The sequence below is a fragment of the Arvicanthis niloticus genome, chromosome 13 (assembly GCF_011762505.2).
Source record: "Arvicanthis niloticus isolate mArvNil1 chromosome 13, mArvNil1.pat.X, whole genome shotgun sequence".
NCBI lineage: Eukaryota > Metazoa > Chordata > Mammalia > Rodentia > Muridae > Arvicanthis > Arvicanthis niloticus.
The window spans coordinates 3,311,662-3,328,943 of record NC_047670.1 but is presented as its reverse complement, the minus strand read 5'-3'; the positions used below and the strand labels follow the sequence as shown (position 1 = coordinate 3,328,943).

The 17,282-nt window shown below is 35.6% G+C and overlaps 1 protein-coding gene across 7 annotated transcripts in view; it reads left to right on the top strand.

Moving 5' to 3' along the window:
- Nucleotides 1-12,799, top strand: part of Ralyl (RALY RNA binding protein like) — a 677,304-nt gene extending 664,505 nt beyond the window's left edge. For 2 of the 7 annotated variants that reach the window (XM_076911218.1, XM_076911217.1), the window contains exon 8: nt 11,741-12,799. In XM_076911218.1, the coding sequence (XP_076767333.1) occupies nt 11,741-11,763 (23 nt within the window). In that variant the 3' untranslated portion in view covers nt 11,764-12,799. The remainder of the gene's footprint in view (nt 1-11,740) is intronic. The other 5 variants (XM_034517323.2, XM_076911215.1, XM_076911216.1 and 2 more) reach the window with 4 other exon arrangements.
- The last annotated feature ends 4,483 nt before the right edge of the window (nt 12,800-17,282 follow it).

The window sequence follows — 17,282 nt, the reverse complement described above, 5'->3', positions numbered from 1 at the left end:
TTACCAACACTATTAAGGAATGCCCAGTACTAAATAACATTATAATGAAATCTAGCTCACAGTTCTGGAGGTTCTAGGGCATGGTCTCAGATCCTCAATGCCCTAAATATGGCAAAAGCCTTGTGACAAATGCCATAGGATAACTACAATCTTTTGCATTATTCAGAGAGCACATGGTGAGACACTCAGACAGAACAATTGTGGAAGAGGTATGCTTGTTTTCTACATGACAGCACTCTTGAAAGACTTCTCAGGCTCCCAGGATAACTACCTCCTCAGGATCCTCAGGACACACTGACAGATTCACTAGCTAAAGATTTACAAGCTCACAATGCATTCTGAGCATAGTGACCCAATACCCAAAACTCAGAGATACACTCAAACATACCCAAAACATGCCAAGCATTTCACAACCTTCCATATATTGTACATATAAAAGTTATGACTGTGTCATTCTCAAATTTAAGACAATTCAGATCTTTATAGAGAACAAAGTAAGGCAGTATTAGCCAAAGCACCCAGAAGCCCAGGCTCTAAGCCCTGCTCTAGATTTAACCCTCTGGAGATCATCTTTAGAATTGTTCTAATAATTGGATGCTGTTATATTTTTCACCGTATATTTAGTCTCAAAACTGAACAAAATGACAAGTCTTAATCTTCTGATTCCTATTTTAATATTCTAATAGCACCTTTATACCCTCTAAAATTTTTCTCCAACTAATTCTCTTCTGCCATGCTGTAAGATCTGACATGGCCTCATAGTCTCTAATTGGGAGACACTGATATGCCTACAAATTTCAATAGTTATACATAATAACTATTCTAAGTTCTCTAAATTATCACCATTTTGGTAGATTTTGAATTATTATATAGTTTGGACGTTTAATATATTTAGAATGAAGAAAGCAACTTTTGTCCAACCACAAGGATCTATAAATAGAGAGGACTGCTTTGTGGTGTGAGAAATTCCATGTTATATGTGGCAGATGAAACCACAGTCGCACAGCCACCACCATGACATTGTGAAAAGCTCTGCAGACCTGGGTACTGCTCTATGCAATCTGTTTTCTGCTCAGCTACCATGTCATGATGATTGTTCGTATTTCTGGAGTTGTAGTGGAAAAGACATCATAACATTTTTCCTCACTCAAAAAATAATTTCTAAATGAATCAAAAAAAATACTATTTGCCTTTCACATGAAAATAATTTGTGATTTTGATGAATGGAAATGTACTAAAACAAACAAACAAACAAATAGGTTTTGTGTGTCTAAATGTAAAATCTATCACTGTGCCAATGCACAACAGTGCATTGCACAACACTGTGCATTAGCAAAACAGTGATTACACAGAGCAAGTGATATCATTAACTCTAAATGGAGATTTTTGAAAATCACATATGATAAGCCAGATTCTAACCAAATACCTAGCAAGGATATGACATTTGTCATTATAATCACATTACATTATATTGAAATTAATATGGATCATTTTATATTACTTCTATAAGCCAAGCACATAAACTGAAGCATAGATATGGAGAACAGTCGTATTGATTCTTTGTATCCATAGGACTTAAATAAGCTGAATTTAGTAATATTTTTTCTTTTATTTTCTTTTTATAATTATGTTAATAATTTTTATTTTCTTTCAATTTTAGGAAATCAGTAAAACATGTTGGCATACTTTACACAATCATTGAAATTCTTTGATCTTACAGAAAATCATCGATTTATAGACTATTAAAACTGAATGATGATGTGGGTATTTATGATCCACCATAATGTAAAGCCTCTTGGTCACACTTTTTTGATGACAAATTGAATACAGATCAAAATAATTTAACAGAAGAGTTAACTCAGGTTGTATAACTGAATGGTTAAGAATAAGTAGTTAAGCGGGGGTCATCAAAATGAGAAATTGGAATGGAGATACCATGAAACCAGTTCAGCAAGAGTCAACAACGAACACCTAGGGAACAGATGTGATCAAGAATCATGGACCATACCTTATCCAGAATCAGTGCACTCAAGTGTCTCATGGGAAATAATTTTTTTTAGCATTTATAGTTAATCCATCAGATTTTGACCTTTCTTCAAGGAAGTAAGGTCCCCTCCAAAGCTACATGACCAGCAAAAACCAGATGGATACTATTAGTTGTCAAGAAATGGGGTAAAAACCATTATTACTTTTGATATGATGGTCGCTCTCATTTTTTAAGATATAAGTCAAGGATCACATTCAAAATGGAAGGCTAGGTGGGTTCTGCATGCTGTATGGCACATTACACAGACAGAATGTGAGGTTAGGGTATCCAGCTATTGAGCGTGTTTTAAGCTGTCTCAGGAGAGACGATGTATATTTCATAAATATATGATGCCCTCCTGAGATATGGTACCTAATTTTTTTAAGACTGTCAGTTAAATGATTAATTTCAAGACATGGCCTTGGGGAAAGAACAGTCAGGATGGGTGACAGCACACTCACTCAGCAGGTGTGTAGGAGTTTAAAGACCCTCAAAGCACTGTCTCTCAACAATGAAATGAAGCTGGTCTAAAGATAAAGTTAAGAAAACTTGAGGATGGGAAAAGATCCTAACCAATCCTACATCCGATAGAGGACTAATAGCCAAGATATACAAAGAAATTATACTCCAGACAACCATAGAACCCTATTAAAAAATGGGGTACAGAGCTAAACAAAGAATTCTCAACTGAGGAAACTCGAATGGCTGAGAAGCACCTTAAGAAATGCTCCACATCCTTAGTCATCAGGGAAATGCAAATCAAAACAACCCTGAGATACCACCTCACACCAGTCAGAATGGATAAGATCAAAAACTCAGGTGATAGTAGATGCTGGCGAGGATGTGGAGAAAGAGGAACACTCCTCCATTGTTGGTGGGATTGCAAGATGGTACAATCACTCTGGAAATCAGTCTGGCAGTTCCTCAGAAAATTGGACATAGCACTACCTGAGGATCCAGCTATACCACTCCTGGGCATAAACCCAGAAGATGCTCCAACATATAATAAAGACATATGCTCCACTATGTTCATAGCAGCCTTATTTATAATAGCCAGAAGCTGGAAAGAACCGAGAGGTTCCTCAACAGAGGAATGGATACAAAAAATGTGGTACATTTACACAATGGAGTACTACTCAGCTATTAAAAATAATGAATTTGAGAAATTTTTAGGTAAATGGATGGATCTAGAAATTATCATCTTGAGTGAGTTAACCCAATCCCAAAAGAACACACAGGGTATTTACTCACTGTTAAGCGAATGTTAGCCCAAAAGCTTGGATTAGTGAAGACTCAACCCGCAGACCACATGAAGCTCATGAAGAAGGAAGACCAAGAGGGGATGCCTCAGTTCTACTTAGAACAAGTAACAAAAATGCTCAAGGGAGCAAATATGGAAACAAAACATGGGACAGAAACTGAAGGAGGGGCCATCAGGAGACCATTCCACCTGGGTATTCATCCCATGTACAGCCACCTAAGCTAAACACTGTTGCAGATGGCTGGAAGTGCATAATGTGAGGAACATGATATAGCTGTCTCCTTAGAGGTCTGCCAAAGACTAACACACTCAGAGGATAATGCTCACAGTTAATCACTGATATGATCAGGGGTTTCCCAATGGAGAAATTAGAGAGAGGACTGAAGGAGCAGTAAGGGTTTGTGACCCCAGGAGGAAAGCAACAATACCAAACAACCAGAGCCCCCCAGGGTCTAAACCACCAGCCTGGGAACACATAGGGAGGGACCCAAGACTCCAGCAGTATATGTAGGGGAGGATGGCCTTGTCAGGCATAGGTGGGAGAGGAATTTCTTGGTCCCATAAAAAAATAAACACAGAGTGGGGGGGAATGTGAGGGTGGGGAGGGGATAGCGGGGGGGGGTAGGTGTGGTCACTGCCTCATAGAAGCATGAGGAGGAGGATGGATAGGATAGGAGGTTTCTGGGTAGTGGGAGGAAGTGGGGTAAGGGGATAAAATCTGAAATGTAAATATTACAACCAATTTTAAAAAGGGAAAAAAAAGAAAAGTTGTTAGAACCAACATCTTTTAAAAAATGTCAGCCCCCTGGGTGGGGAAATTTTTTTTTCTTGATACTAAAAAAAAAAAAAAAAAAAAAAAAGAAAAAAAAAAAAAAAAAATTGAGGAACTCAGTCCTAGGCTTTGTCATGGAACAGGCAATTTAGGACCTATCAATGTAAGTTTAACAAGATCACTTAACAATTTTGATTCTCAATAGATTTAATGACCAAAAGAAATGCTAAAGATTCCGAGAGCAATCAGGCTGTTGACTCTATCCAGGGCCTGTAGCAACTTCTTGGGTGTGTCCTTCAAAATCTTTGGACATTAATATTTCACTTATCTATATAGTAAAAAAGTTATACAATTCTCTTTCTTTCTGTTCAATTTCAGTAAATCCCATATGCATTTGCATGTTTATAAATATTTTCTTATTAAACTTGGAAATGCAAAAGCAAATATTCATATATCTAGACAAGATCAGGAAGCAAGCAGGCAGGTCTACAGTTTGATTAATTTCCTTCACAGTCCAGATTCTAAGAGTAGTCTTACAGACTCAAAGACTTTAGGTATCAATATCTCAGGCAAGTGACAATTAGCTGTTTGATAATCAATTGTGTTAGAATTCTAATAAGATACATTTCCCTAAAAGTCTAGTGTATTGAAAGCTGAATTCCCAGCCATTGGTAACTGTAAAGGGTAATTGAATTGCACACTTTATCAAATGGTAAATGCATTCATAGGTTTGTAGTTGGATGAGCAATTGGGAGGTGGGACCTTCTTAGAGTAGTCATTCACTAGGGCATTCATGCTTTAAATGATATAGTGTGTCCCCACTGGTCTTAATCTCTGCTTCTCAAGTGGTGTGTGTTGAGTGACTGTCCTCTACCATGCTATTAACCTGCAGTATTGCAGCCTTGCTGCAAACTTAAAAGCAATGATAGGTTTACAAAAGCCAATCAACCATGTATGAAGTCCCCAGAAACTGAAAAATCAGTGCTGATAAATCTTCCTTACATTAAGTGGATTTCACTCAGAGAAATGTTCACAGTAGTGACAACTAGCATACAAATCCAAAGGTCTGTTCTTGATTTTTCTATCAGACTGATAACTAAACCTGCCAGGATTCTGACCTAAACATTCTCTTCAAGATGGTAAAAATTGAGACATAGGTTTAGACAGTTTTCTTGGAAAACATGGATTTAAAACAAAGTTGGCTATGGTTAAATACTCTTGGACTGATGATGTATCTAGTATCATTTACGACTGTAATTTGAGGTATCTTACTAGCTAAGATATGACAAGATATGACAAGTAGGTAGGTAAGTCTGTGTTAGACATGATATGTATACATCTTCCATGATTGGTGGTGCTATTTCCTCTACTGTATCAACCACTCACTCTTTTTCAAACATAAGAGTGACAGAATATTCATGGAAAAATTATGGATCTATTCTTAAAAGGTTTAGACATCTAAAATGAAATTAAAGACAGTTTCCAAAGTCCTCAAAAACATGTTATTTTGTAGTTCCATGAGTAAAATGGGTTCTTGAATCAGTAATGAATAGCAGTTTAATTTCAAGCTCTCCCTCTCTCTTTGCACTAATTTCTGCCACCTTTTTCTTCAATAAAGTGATAAAATATGAGCCTATGCCATAAAGTGGAGCATACAGATAAAGCAGAGTAAACCAATTCACCCAATAGTTAAATGAATTTTGTAAATCAAAAACAACAAAATTACATAAAAAGCCAACATATTTTTCATATGTATGAGTTCATACAAGCATTATAATAATAACTTTCAGCTGTGATTTTTAAATTATTATTATGATTTTACTTATTCACTTTACATGCTGCTCACTGCCCCATCCCTGTCACCCGCTCCCACAATTCTTTCCCCATCTTTCCTCCCTTTCTCCTCTGAGAGCGTGCTCCACTCCCTGGGGTATATCCCCCCACCCTGGTACATCCAGTATCAGTGAGGCTGGGTGCATTCTCTCACATTGAATTCAGACAAGGCAGCCCAGCTAGAAGAACATATCCCATACAAACAACACCTTTTGGATAGCCCTGGCTCCACTTGTTCAGAGCCCACATGAAGACCAAGCTGCACATCAGCTACATATGTGTGGGGAGACTGAGGTACAGCTCATGTATGTTCTTAGGTTGGTGGTCCAGTCACTGCAAGCCCCAGGGGTCCAGGTACGTTGACTCTGTTGATCCTGTTGATCTTCCTGTGGAGTTCTTATCCCCTCAGGGTCTACAATCCTTCCTCCTACTCTTCCATAAGAGTCCCCAAGCTCCATCCACTGTTTGGCTGTGGGTGTCTGTATCTGTCAAAGTCAGCTGCTGGGTAGACCCTCTCAGAGGACAGCCATGGTAGACTGTCTTCATGTAGACTCCTGATAACAGAGTATCATTAATAGTGTGAGAGATTGGTGTTTGCCCATGGGATGGGTCTCAGTTGGGCTGGTTATTAATTGACAGTTCCCTCTGTCTCTGTTCCATCCCCTGTCCCTGCATTTCTTGTAGATAGGATAAATTCTGGGTCAAAAATTTTGTGGGTGGGTTGGTGTCCCTATGGCTCCACTGGGGGTTTCTACCTGGCTAAAAGAGGTAGTAGCCTCTTCAGGTTATATATCCTCAATGCTGTGAGGCACAAGTAAGGACACCCTCATTGATTCTTGGGCACCTGCCTTATCCCAGGTCTACGTTTCTGGAGATGCCCCCTAAATCTCCACCCCTGTCAATGGCAGATTTCCATTCATTCTCATGGCTATCTGACCATCCTTCCCATCCCTCCACTCTCTCACCCAGTTCACTCCCTCCATCTGCTTCTATTTTATTCCCCCTTCTAAGTCAGATTCAAGTATCCTTGCTTGTGCCTTCCTTCTTGTTTAGCTTCTTTGGGTCAGTGGAATGCAGCATGGGTATCCTGCATTTTATGGCTAACATCTGCTTATAAGTGAGTAGATACCATACATGTCCTTCTGGAACTGGCTTTTCTCACTCTGATCTCAATATCTACTATTTGGCGGCAAAATGCATGATGTCTTTGTGTTTAATAGTTGAATGGTATTCCATTGTGTAGATGTACCACATTTTCTTTTCCATTCTTCATTTGAGGGACATCTGGTTTATTTCCAGGTTTTGCTTTTATGAATGAAGCTTCTATGAACATAGTCAAGCAAGATTCTTTGTGTGATGGTACAGCATATTTTGGACATATGCCCAGGTCACTTTCACATTGTTGAATTTGCTACCACTGCTTATGTTGTGCTAGTGTTGCCTGCTGTACCCTCCAACCACCTCAGTGGTCATCAACTAAGGAAGCTATCCTATTCAGTTTCAAAACTATATGGCACCCCATGTGCCTTCATTTTTGACAGTTCATGAGTATTATTTGCCAACTTGGTTTCCATTCAATTACATGAGCTGACTTTTGGGTCTAAAGGTAAAAATAATAGTTGGTTTCAAGAGTTTATTGATATGTTTGACTAATAATAAAAAGAGATTGTTGAGAATCTGTTATTAGAAACATAAAAACAATTTTATCTCATGTGTAATGAAGGTTATATTAAGGATCAATAAAATCCTGTTATTCATAAAAGTGAATGTCTATGTAATTTCTAGAGACATGTGAAGTGTTGATAAGGTATTTATTATGGTTATGTATGTGAATACTATTACATAAATTTCTTCACCATTTTGCTTTTGAGAATACTACATAGACAATATAAAATATCAAATATTTCTGATTTCTTATCAGTTACACACCCCAATTTAGAATCATAAACATTTCTGCTAAACATTTTCTTCATAAAACCTCTTTTAAAGTATTGTTTACATTTGGTAAAACGTAGTAAGCAAGGTATATGTATTACACAATTTACTGTAGCATTTTAATTTCACTTATATCAATAATGGGGTTTAAAAGTAAACAAACTTGCCCTGTGATTTATGCTGTCTTCTTTGACTTTGTCAAATAGCAGTAAAAGAATCCAGTCCCATTTGAGTGACTCCCTATGTGGGTTTTCAGAAATAGAAGGAAACGGTAGTGGATAAAAACAGTCATCATCAATCGAATTTGTTTTAAAACCATCCAAACTTCCATACAGCAGACAAATTACTATTCAAAAGAGCACAAGTAGTTTTACTTTATACTAAACAAACCAATTTCTCAAGTGACTGTCTCAAAGCATCTGGAATGTCACAGCTTGTTCCCTTTGCTCAGGACTAGAAGCCAACAGGCAACCTTTTTTTTTTTCACATTAGAAATCTTTGTTAATATATTTTCCATGGCCTGATGATAAGAAAATTTATATTCAAGTCATGTTTCCATATGGGCAATTACAATGCAACATTACTTAGAGTTACTGAAGCATTTCTTTTATACTAGAGATAGGCTTTATACCTTTATTGAAGAAAAGATTTTAATCCATTACTTTCAAGCTCTCTTTTCTTTCTTCTAAAATCAGCACTGTATAAAATTGTTTATAATTAAAGAACAAAAGAGGAAATTAAAAAAGTGTGTGAAAGATAAGAGAAAATGAATAAAGTCTACAGCTTGCTGTTTTTCTTTTTAATAATGTAGATAATTGCCAGAGTTGCCATTGTTTCTTAAATGTGCAGGAAGGTATGTGGACATTCTTACTCAATGTCATGTCAGAACTAACCTGGAGAAATACAATGGCTGCAAACTTTATAAACAGAGATGCAGCAGCAATTTCAGCATTTTCCATTCATAGTAAAGAAATAATTAATGCATTCTCTGGGGAAAGACTGTGATTATCATCGTTTTAGCTGCCTTAGCTCGCTCCTGCATGCAGGTGTTACCAATCAGACTCTAGTACTAATGGCTGATTTTCACACAGCAGCATTCATTTATGGGTTAATTTTATTGTGTAAGGTACTCTTTTTTCTCAGAGGTAACTGATTATTTTGGTACATACTTAGATATTATGTACACAATGTCCTTTATGCCACACTTACACTAGTGTATGATTTTGAAACATGAATTCAAAATACTGTGCTTTTTAGTCAAATTGATTCTTCCTATACACAGGAGCACCTTCAAGAAGTATATGAATGCAATTGAATAATGCTATAATCTTTAAATGTATGTTTAACAAATGTAAAGTAGAGGCTGACTAAGGAGAAATAACAGGAGAAAAGAAAAAGCAAGTAGAAAAAAAGGCAGTATCAAAACACATTTGTGTCATCTTCCTGGGTTGTTATTTTTATCCAGATTAAAGTTTTATTAACACTTGTTAAATTTAAGTCAGATTTACTGAAGTTGAAAAATAAAAATTGCAAGGCATTTTTTGATGACAATATGTGTGAATGAATGAAACTCCACAAGTCACTTGTAAAAGTCATTGATTAATGTTTTGACATTCAAAACTTGTAAATGTGGCTTGTAATGTAATATATTTTATATTTTATTTTACAGGCATTTTGTCTGTTTTTACAAATAATCTTTTTTTAAAAAAAAAAAGTTCCTTACACCTAAAGTATTAAACATTTCAGTATAACCTAGCTTTCTTACAGTTCCAACATAATATCCATAGTAAGATTTCACTTTAAATAAAAAACTGAAACCTTGTGAATAAATCAGTTTTTTCAGTATATATTTTAAATAATATATTCACAAGACCCTTACACTACACTAAGTATTAAGGAAACAAACTTTAACAGATTTTTTTCTTAATGTGAAAGCATTGACAATATGATTTATAGTGTAATAAATATTTTATACATAGTTGAAATTTATGTAATTAAAAGTGTGCATTTACTAAGGAAGATGGCATCTCATGTGGCTGGCATTACTTCTCTGTGGGTAGTCATTGGCATAAAGGATGTGTAAGGTGAGAAACTACTGCTCAGGTCCATTGAGATCACTTTAAAGGTGACTGTGTACAAGAGACTGGCCTCTGAACCCAGCTAGGGGAGTCAACCAACTGCAGCACTTAGTCTTGTGTTTAATTTCATGATTTTGGTTGTTTAAACATATATTACTTTTTCATCTGAGTCCAAGACTTTTAAATTTTGTAGGAGAACAGTAAGTCTAATTTTTTGGTTTCATTTGGTTTGTTCCTTTTGACTAAATTGAAAAACTGGTACAATTTATGATTTTTTAAATGAGTTTTCAGTATATGAAGCACCATTTTGGAACACTTCAACAGTTTAAAAAACCACATTTTTATTGGCTCATTAAGCACAATTATTTTAAAATGACATAAAATTATCACTAGTTTGCATATTTTCAAGTCTCTATTTGCCTTTATTTTATTTATTATTTTATCTGTTTACATTAAAAATGATATCCCCTTCCTGGTTTCCCCTTTGTAAATCCTCCAGCCCATCTCCCCTCCCCCTGCCTCTATGAGTGTGCTCCTCCACCCACTTACCCACTCCCACCTCAAAACTCCAGCATTCCCCTACACTGGGACATTGAGCCTCCATAGGAACAAGGGAATCCCCTCCCATTGATGCCAGATAAGCCCATCCTCTGCTATATATGTAGCTGGAGCCATGGGTCACTCCATGTATATTCATTGGTTGGTGGTTTAGCCTCTGAGAGCCCCAGTATAGGGGAGATGCTAGAAAGGTGATGTGGGAGTGGGTGAATGGGTAAAGGAGCACCTTCATTGAACCAAAGGGGAAAGGGGAGGGGGAATGAGATGAGGGGTCTTGTGGACAGGTAACAAGGAAGGGGGATATCATTTGAAATGTAAATGAATAGCATGATTAATAAAAATAAATAAATGAAGCAATTAAAGAAAAAAGAAAACATTTCATATCAGTTATTAATTCAACATTTTAAAATTAAAGAAAGCAATATTGACCTGATTAATTTTTAAATAATCTTACAATTTCAGTTTATACACAACTGCTTCCGTAAACACCTTCAAATAACTTCACAGCAACATTTACTTTTAAATATGTAATTAGAAATACAGATCCCAAATTTATCTTTAGGATGAGCCATTGATTAACACAATGTATCATAAATTTTATAACACTTCTTTCTAATTGTGCCATATCTGAGGTTCCACACAATTTATTTTATTTTGTATGAAGTTCTTCATATTGCTTATTTATTAATAGCATCCCAGTATACTAGTCTTTAAAAGCATATATTACAAAGTATAAATCAGTATCACACATGTGCAAGGTTTTGATGAAATGCACATTTCTATATGTAGGTCCAATTATATGTATATTATATGTAGGAATTGTAGATCTCCTCTAATCAGTGTTTCATGATGTCAATAGCCTCATACTTTGTGTCTTAGATGCTTTGGGGAGTTGTTCCATACCCATCAGTATATGGATAGAACAAATTACAAATAACAAATTAAATTGATAGATTTTACAAGAGAGAGACATGAGGGTTAGGGGGTAGGTCTGAAAGAAGTAAGGAAAGGAGTAGGGGGTGAATAAATATGTTCAGACTACATGGAATTCATGCATACAATTCCCAAAGAATTAACATATATGTATATGTTAATTACATATATATATGTGTGTGTTAATATATGTTATATATATGTTTTATATGTTAATATATATTCTACAGTTATAGTTATTTCTTTATTTTCTCTTTATTTACTTCTCAGATATAATTGTATCAACACATGATAAATAACAATGAAAAATAAAGTACTGCATTTTTAAAAAATTCTTTTCTCAGTTTCTACAGATAAAGTGATATGAAGTAGTGTACAATAAGGCAAAAGAAGAAAAGAGAAACTGTGACATGCTGAGAAATGAGAAAGATGGTCTCATAATGGACAACCACATCTCCAGTTCAGTTTATATAAAATCCTCTGTCATATGGACAGTGTTGTTCACTTTCAGAACTACCATTTCTTTTGTGTTCCAAGCTGTACAATTGTTGTTTTATGGTTTACATTGTAAATGTGTTTTCACTCTTGCTTATTATGTTTTTTTTTAACTCTTAGAAGGGTGTTAATGAGTGGTGAGAGAGGCACTGTATACAAATGTATATTTGTAAAAGCTATTTTTATGATTAGCATGTGTCATTGTTGATCACATAGTCATGTGGTGTTGCAACCTTATACATAAAGCTTGATTCCAACAATGTCATAGGGAAAATATACATTGTACACTAGTTTTTATAATTTAATTTCAATTTATAGTTTAAAATACTTTAGACCATGAGGAAATCTATTTAAAAAGCTATATTTCTGCCCTGTATAAGCACCATTTTTATTAATAAAGAATGCAGTTATTTCAGAAGTGATACAAGAGTTTAAGGACTTTGGTTTGACCTGTGAGCATGCTCACAGTTAGTGCACACCCCCTCCATCTTATTTCCTGGTCCTCAGAACCCTCCATTCCCAAGCATTGTGTTTTCCAAGTACTTTTGGCTATTGTCTCATGCAGTGGGAAAGACCATCCCCACAGGCTATAGGCACATTCAGCATATAATTTCTTAATAAATACTGGTTCTTTTAAAACAAAGTTGGTGTGTGGTTTTTCTTTGGGCTGTGCTTGTTTTAATATTCAATGTGAACATTTTACATCTCCATGATGGGATTAAAAACAAGTCCAATAATAAAAGCAGTGTAACTACACTGAAATATGTTCTGGATGTGATCTCCATGCTCCTCATGGCATGCCTGTGTTTGAACATACATTAAATTCCTGTACAAAAGAAAATCAGATGGCCCTGCAGCCTTGACAAATGTCACCATACAAATCATATTTTGAGAATGTGCATTGCTCTTCTGAGTATTGAATGATAAAAAGAATATTTCTACATATAAATTTATCTATGTCATCATGAGATCTAGGGTTTTCCATCAGATCATAAGTTTGTTGCTAGATATTTTCAAGGTCTTCATTAAAGAGCTTATGATAACCTCCATCCAAATTAGTTTTGTTACCTAAACTGTTTCATTACATCAAAGCATGTTTTCAGACAGAAACTGGAGAGATCCAGAATCACCTCAATATGTTTTTTTTTTGCTAAGTTCCTTTCTAATGCCTTCAAAATACTTTATTTCATACTGATTCTTTGTATTCTATACATAATTAAATAAAAAAAATACACTTGTGTCAAACATTAAAATTTCCATCTAAAATTTTGGGAGAAAAATTGTTAGTCAAATTTATTATTAAAGAAAACAAATATGCTATTTAACTTTTCTTACATGTTATGTGTTTGTGTGCACACATATGCATTATTGTTTGTTTCTTTACTTGGTAAAGTGTTGGTATTCAAACACAATGTTTCATGCATAATAGGCAGGAATTCTACCTCTGGCTACATCTCCTTTATACCTTCTTATATGAGGGGAGTTGTTTGTTTGTTTTTTAGAAATTTGATTAAAAACAAAACAAAAAAAAGCTGAGATCCAGACTAAAGGCTCTCTAGCAGACCCAAGAATTGCAGACAGATTTTACTCCTTCCTCATCCTTCTTCCTTTGTAAACCTTTAGATTACATTTTCAAGTTTGCCCTCAATGTCTCTTCATTTATTTCGCCACTGAGTTATTCCTGAGCCAAATAGTCAAGGTCCAACTATCGAAACACTAAAATCCTAAGATCAAACTCCATCATTTTGGTACACTGGCTAACTATCTTATCAGGAATAATCATTTTCTCCTAGCACAAGTTTCACAAACTTCCCCCTTTTCTCCTTAAAAATCCTAATCTTGATAAAAGCGCTTGCTTCTTGCTCTCTTCATTTGCTCAATCCAGAAGCAACCCCCACCCACTTACTTGTCCCTCCAGTGAAATAAATCTTCATTATGCTTTTGTAGTAGTCAATAAAGAATATTGATACCACCATGTTGAGGTCAACTAGGATTTTAGCAACATGTATTTTTTTCTCTTATGGTGTAAAGAATAACAAACCAACAAAAAATAAAAGCAAGAAAATTTAAGATCTCAACACTGAGCTAGCCTTTACTGAAAGCAGAAGCACATAAAAGCCAATCACTATCTTCTCATGTGGGAAGGATATCCTGACTGGAATCAAAACTTTTATTGAGGTTGGATGGGTTCTCCTTTCTTTCTCAGAATTGGATGGCTGGGACTGTATCACAGCAGACTGAATGACCCATAAGAATTCAGGGAAACTAATTGGTTTCCACCACAAAGTATTCCTTACTGATCTTATTAGAGATTTGGAAGTGTCACAAAACAATTATCTCTGGTATGAAAAGGGCCAAGGTTTTGTCTTGGTGTTCCAACACAACTCAAATACTAAGTCTTTGGTGTGTAATTATTAAAAACAAAACAAAACAAAACAATTCACACTATCACCGTCTATACACCAGCAACCAGCAACGGTGGTCTCCTGCCCCCATGTGGTGGTCCACCCAATTTCTCAAGGTTACCTGGGGGCAAACTCTCACCACCACCCCCCACACTAAAGTGGGATTACCTCTCCCCTGGAGCTCGGTCTTTGCCATATTTTCCTGTTCCAAAGCCTGGCCTAGTTCTGCACCAGAAATCCTGGGTAACCAGGAACACCCACCTTCTCCCAGCGATTGGCTTCTTGTCATCTTTATTATCCAAACAATTAGGGGAAAATTCTACTACACAAGTCAATACAAAAAACAAAACGTTATTGTAATCAAGCTGCTACTGATTGGTTACAGATACAGAACAGACTCAGGAGCTAAACTCTGACCAAGCCAGAATGTTCCAGAGATGTTAATTTTGAAAAACACAAACATCTGTGCAAAGTTATAGTTATATTTTCCCACCAATCAGGATTCAGGGATTATGGATTTCCTAGGAACTTTTTTTTGTGGTATATTTACCCCGTCCTCATTGGTTGTTTTTTTCAATAATGGTAGGGTGACTTTGCCTTTGCCTATCATTCACGTTTTAACTTGCCAACCAAGTTATCAATTATCCACAAATATCTCTCTCCTCCTCCTCCTCCTCCTCCTCCTCCTCCTCCTCCTCCTCCTCCTCCTCCTCCTCCTTCTCCTCTTCCTCCTCCTCCTCCTCCTCCTCTTCTTCTTCTTCTTCCTTCTTCTTCTTCTTCTTCTTCTTCTTCTTCTTCTTCTTCTTCTTCTTCTTCTTCTTCTTCTTCTTCTTCTTCTTCTTCTTCTTCTTCTTCTTCTTCTTCTTCTTCCTCCTCCTCCTTCTCCTTCTTTCTTCTTCTTCTTCTTATTCTTCTTCTTCTTCTTCTTCTTCTTCTTCTTCTTATTCTTCTTCTTCTTCTCTCTCTCTCTCTCTCTCTCTCTCTCTCTCTCTCTCTCTCTCTCTCTCTGAAGTATGATGTCAGCTATCCAGGGAGCTCTTGGAAAGCTAAACTTTGACCATATTCAAAATGAAGTCTTACTCAGAAAAGCCTGGGGTTGGTTTCTTCTTAAATTCCCACTTGTTCTTGTATATTATTCAAATCCTTTATTATCTGTTTCAGGATATGAGAGATTGCATTGGGTCCTTAAGATTATGAAGGTAACTGAGTTAACTCTAGACTGAATAAATTTAACTAGAGCACTGGCAATTCAAGGTGCTATGAGGAGCAGGAGGAAAGGAGGGCCAGTGTTCCTGATAATGTAGTGGGGAAGGTAGTTAGCCAAGGGGACTAAACAAAGAAATTCTGGGACCAGTTACCAGCCTGCCTCCTTTATTTCTCCCTATGCAAGAAGGTTTATGATGATGATGATGATGATGATGATGATGATGATGATGATGATTTTATTTTGCTAAGGGGTCTCATACTACCCTAGAATGATTGGCATAACAACTACAAGTTGTTTCCCAAAGGGAATTTACTTTTGACTCACCATTTTCAGTCTGTTAAGGAGCAAGGACAGTATACTCTCTTCGGTAATTACTTTCAGCTAATACTGTGGTTTTGGTTGTCAGGACCCAGGAAAGCTAAAAGGCTGTTCAAAAGCTGAGCAATGGGATATTTTTCAATAGTATCTGATTTTCTGATCTGCTGGAGAAACAGGGAGCAATTACATCAGCTGGACTGGTTTTCATCAGCTTTCAGCAAGTCCAAAGTTAAGCAGTTTGCAGTCTGTAGGTATTCCCTGGATGGTGTCTGTCAGCCAAGTGGAGATATGCTCAGATAAATATAGACTACATTACAACAGTTCCTAGTAATTGAGGAAGGAGAGGACTCTCAATTCAAGTGAGGTAACCCTTTTCTGAGGAATAGAGAAGTGCAGAAACTTAAGCTATACTTATCTGGAGTTCATTTGACCTCTGATAGATCCAAGTCTTATGATTTCTTTAATTTCATGAAGCTAACATGAGCATTTATCAAAGGAAATAAAAACTCTAGATATATGAGCATTCTGATTTTATTGAAATTCATATTGTATTTAAAAAGGCATTTAACATATGTAAAATAGCTGGACCATATTTAACCAAAAGAAACTTAAAATCTTGAATTTTTGACTGAATAATAATAAGTAGTCAATATTCTACCAGTTTAACAGAATTCCATTTATGAATGGAAAAATGTTGAACCTTTAAAATCTCATTATATCAATATATTTTTACAGTTTGTATGTATATATCTTAAATATTATATATCTTTATATATCTTAAATAATTTTTGAGACCCTTAGAACTTAAACTTAAGTTTTTACATCCTTAGTCTTTGCATTGATTTTGGACCATTTTTTTAAAAATCTAATCATTTACCAGAAACATGAAGTTATAGTTGAGATCAGTCATTGTGAAACATGTTCTTTCAGTGAAAAGCTACATCTGAAACCTCTTTATCCTTTAAGATGAAGTCTATAGACAAAGTAAACTTGTCTGCCTTTTTTTAACAAGAGAACTAATATCTTTAATTAATGAACTAACACAGTGACTATAGCCTTGGGGGAAGAAGCTGATTGTCTGCTGTTGTCTAACTGACAAAGTTACAATTAGCCTAGCTATATAGGTCATATATTAATAAGTGCATTACAATAAAACTATCTGATAAGCTTTCAAATGTTTCATAGTCTTATAAGTTTAATTATTTTAAAGGCTGTTTTTTAAAATATCTAGTTTTTAATTTTCTGTAAAACCAAAGAAAGTAGGAAAAATGGCTTTGTGCACTGTGTAAAGATTCTTTGTATTCAAATCCTTGTATTATGTATTCATATAAATGTATTCAATGTATTCATATAAATGTATTCAAATTTCTACATAAGTGGAGATTTGAGTACAGGCCTGACTTTGGTATTATTTGTTATTTTTATGAAGCATCACCTGACTCAGTATTTTGTAAACATTAT